The sequence below is a fragment of the Akebia trifoliata genome, chromosome 1, assembly GCF_017979445.1.
Source record: "Akebia trifoliata isolate Shusen 1 chromosome 1, ASM1797944v1, whole genome shotgun sequence".
NCBI lineage: Eukaryota > Viridiplantae > Streptophyta > Magnoliopsida > Ranunculales > Lardizabalaceae > Akebia > Akebia trifoliata.
The window spans coordinates 5081753-5085093 of record NC_141375.1 but is presented as its reverse complement, the minus strand read 5'-3'; the positions used below and the strand labels follow the sequence as shown (position 1 = coordinate 5085093).

Here is a 3341-nt window from a genome sequence, read left to right as displayed (position 1 = left end):
AGACGAATCGCTGAAACTGATTCTAAAATAAGTTGTCATTGTTGTTGCATAAAGAGAAGAGAGAAGAGAAGACATATTTATGTGTTTTGATTTGGTATTCAATAGTAAGGAGTTTGTAATATTTTAAGTGAAATAATAAACTCACATACTTGTCGCTTGACTGTCATCAAAGGCAATTAAGAACAACTATAAATGTCAAATGTTGAAGCACAACAATTAGGCTTCATGGATTGGTAAGAAGAGTTAGTCAAGCCGTACGAACTTAGTAAGATAATTTCAAATCTTACAAAAGATCTTTGAGCTCATCTCCTGGCATCCAAAAACATGATCAATGATCTTAATATTTCGATTGGAGACCGGAGTTAGTAGCTATCCATTTTCAAAATGGGAGCGGATCCTCTGTAATGGTTTTTCCTTGAAGTTCTCTGTAGTTATTGTAGACGCTTAACATATCACCACGTCTAGATGACTGTAAATTTTTACCATCTAAATTTTGGAACTCATTGACCGTCTATTTTAAAAGAGTCCTGATAAATGACTTGCCAGGTGGCGTACTCAATCGACTCACTGACATGGATAAGTTTGGATACCGTAAATCTTTTTACCTAGGGATACACAATTCCCTTGGGATACATTTTTTTAATGGGAAAGTGTAATCGTGTATACCGAGGGATATAGATCTACGTTTTCCAAACTTGTCATGTCAGTGAGTCAATTGAGTATGCCACCTGGCGAGTCATTTTATCACGACTCATTTTAAAATCGTTGATAATGATTAAAAAAATAGTAGTTTTAGCATTTTTTTTAAATGAAAAAATATATAATCTATGACCTGAAAATTAGAGGACTAGTGTTTTTAATTTTCAATATGACCCTATCTCCTCTGTATAAAAATCACTACAAGCTACTTCAGGAAAAAAATATTTTTGCAGAGGATCCAAACCCTTTCAAAACCTTGGATCAAGCCAAAATTTTCACATTTTTTATTTTTTTTATGATGTGAGCAGTGAAAGAGCATGGAGGTGATTCATGGCTACAAAACTCTGCAAATGTGAGTCACAAGGGGTATAATACTCGTCCTGGCCTAGGTTGAAGCCCTCATCTTTATTGGTTGGTTAAACAATTTGCATCACAAGGATAAGTGTAAAATTAAAACCATTTTAACCAAAAACAAAATCAAAACTAGCAAACATTATTGAATATTTCCTTCTCAAAATACTTAAGACAAGCTCATATTGACATATTAAAGAAAACTAGAACATTAATTTTAACATAACTAACTAGTCTTCCTCTGAAAACAAGAGAATACATATATACCTATAATTAAGAGCAAAAACAAAAGACAAGAATTCAAGAAAAAATTGTGTTTCTTCTTAGACATCCAGTACCGCTGGGGGTTTATTCGTGTCGATCACGTCATCAGGAATGTACTTTCCCCAGAACTTGTGTTGTTTCCAAACACCCCACATCTCTTCAATTGGTACACCTTTGGTCTCAGGTAAAAAGACCCAAACAAAGATGGTCATCACAACCATCCAAGCAGCAAAGAAGAAGAAGAGGCCGAACTTCATGTGGCAGAGCATCTGAAGGAACACTTGGGCAATCAAGAAGGTGAACAACATATTTACTGCAACAGTGATACTTTGAGCAGCTGATCGAATTTCTAAAGGAAATATCTCACTAGGAACCAACCACCCCAACGGACCCCATGACCACGCAAACCCAGAAACATAGACACATATGCATACAACCACCATAGCAGCATAACCTGGGCCTATAGTCGCCACACCGTCAGTTCCAAACTTAACCGCGATCAAAATTCCAACCAATAACTGCATACAAGATCACATAAATAAATAAAAATTAATAAGATACGTTAATTATTATAGATAATTAATAAAAATAACTAGATAAAATAACAATAATTAATTATACCTGAAAGATGAACATTTGAATCCCACCCTCCAGAAGTAGCCACCTCCTTCCCTTCCTATCGACAAGATATATCGACACAAAAGTGGCAACGACATTTACTAATCCAGTGATTACAGAGGAGAAAAGAGAGGCATTGTTTCCAAAACCGAGGGTCTTGAAAAGTACAGGGGCATAGAACATGACCACATTTATACCAGTGATCTGTTGGAAAAAAGGAATCAATATGGCCATCACCAAATGTGGCCTATACTTCCTTTGTCGGATATTTTTCCATGGATGTTCCACCTTCTTCGAAACTTCACTCGCAACTACTAAATCATTGAACTCATCATTAACATCTTCGGTGCCACGGATTTTTTGAAGCATTTGTTTTGCCTTTTCAGGATTATTACGTTCAATGATGGAATTTGGTGTATCGGGTAAAACAAAAGCTCCAAGAGTAATAAATGCACCAGGAACTGCAGCAAGAGCCAAACTCAAACGCCAACCCCAACCAGCCTTGATCTTATCTGAACCATAGTTCACAAGATTGGCAACTAGAATACCAACTGTGATCATCAACTGGAAGAAGATGTTGAGGGCACCACGATACTTGTTCGGTGACATCTCCGAGAGGTAGAGTGGCACAGACTATTAACAAACATTTGCATTAGATATATAGATATTCATCATATAATTAGTATTTTGAAATGTACAAGTTTTTGGCGAAGATTATTGTTATCAAATATATACTAAAAAGATCAAAAAGCATTAAATTGATTTGAAGAAGAATATTATTACCTGATTAGCAAGTCCAACACCAACACCGAGCAAGATACGACCAAGAATGAGCATACTAATATTGATAGCAGCACCATTGATCACTGCTCCTACAAAAAATATTAAACCACCAAAGAGCATTGAAATCTTTCGTCCGTACTTCCTCGTGATTGTCGAAGCACAAAGCGAAGAAACAAGAGCCGCCAAATACAAAGACGACGTGAACAACGTCAGAATCTCGCTGTTGAATTTGCAGTACTGATTCGTTGACATGTCATCCATCTCCTTCTCATACACAGAAGGGAAAAACTTTTTCAAGAAAGGATGCATCGATGTAACTCCACCTATTATAAATCACCAAATTTCATGTAAGAGATTAATAAATTTTTAAAATTTTTAAATTAAAAAATATTTTAAATATTTCTTACCAGAAATGCCAATGTCATAGCCAAAGATCAAACCTCCCCAAGCAGCAATGAAACAAGAGATGAATACAAACCATGTCATTGTCCCGGGATAATTCTTACCCAGTCCACCACCATTACCATTACCATTATGGGGTGGATCAACAAAACCAGCACCAGCCATTGATGATCAAGATCTCTACTCCTTCTTAACTTTCAGAGAAGAATTATTTTGATTTTGAT

The 3341-nt window shown here is 35.9% G+C and overlaps 1 protein-coding gene across 1 annotated transcript; it reads right to left on the bottom strand.

Annotated features, from left to right (window-relative positions):
* Nucleotides 1–1256: 1256 nt before the first annotated feature.
* Nucleotides 1257–3038, bottom strand: LOC147410505 (sugar carrier protein C-like). The gene is made up of 3 exons (XM_086441899.1): nucleotides 2716–3038; nucleotides 1936–2565; nucleotides 1257–1832 (listed from the first exon to the last, which is right to left on the bottom strand). The coding sequence occupies exons 1-3, from the start codon at nucleotides 3022–3024 to the stop codon at nucleotides 1374–1376; spliced, it is 1398 nt and encodes a 465-aa protein (XP_086298025.1). The 5' UTR covers nucleotides 3025–3038; the 3' UTR covers nucleotides 1257–1373.
* Between the last annotated feature and the right edge of the window lie 303 nt (nucleotides 3039–3341).

What these genes read in the sequence shown, in the direction of transcription:
- LOC147410505 (XM_086441899.1), bottom strand. Translation starts at nt 3,024, where the DNA reads ATGCATCCTTTCTTGAAAAAGTTTTTCCCTTCTGTGTATGAGAAGGAG. An exon ending in GTGTTGGACTTGCTAATCAG is followed by an intron (nt 2,566 to 2,715) that starts GTAATAATATTC and finishes GTTTGTTAATAG; the next exon opens with TCTGTGCCACTCTACCTCTC. An exon ending in TTCAAATGTTCATCTTTCAG is followed by an intron (nt 1,833 to 1,935) that starts GTATAATTAATT and finishes TCTTGTATGCAG; the next exon opens with TTATTGGTTGGAATTTTGAT.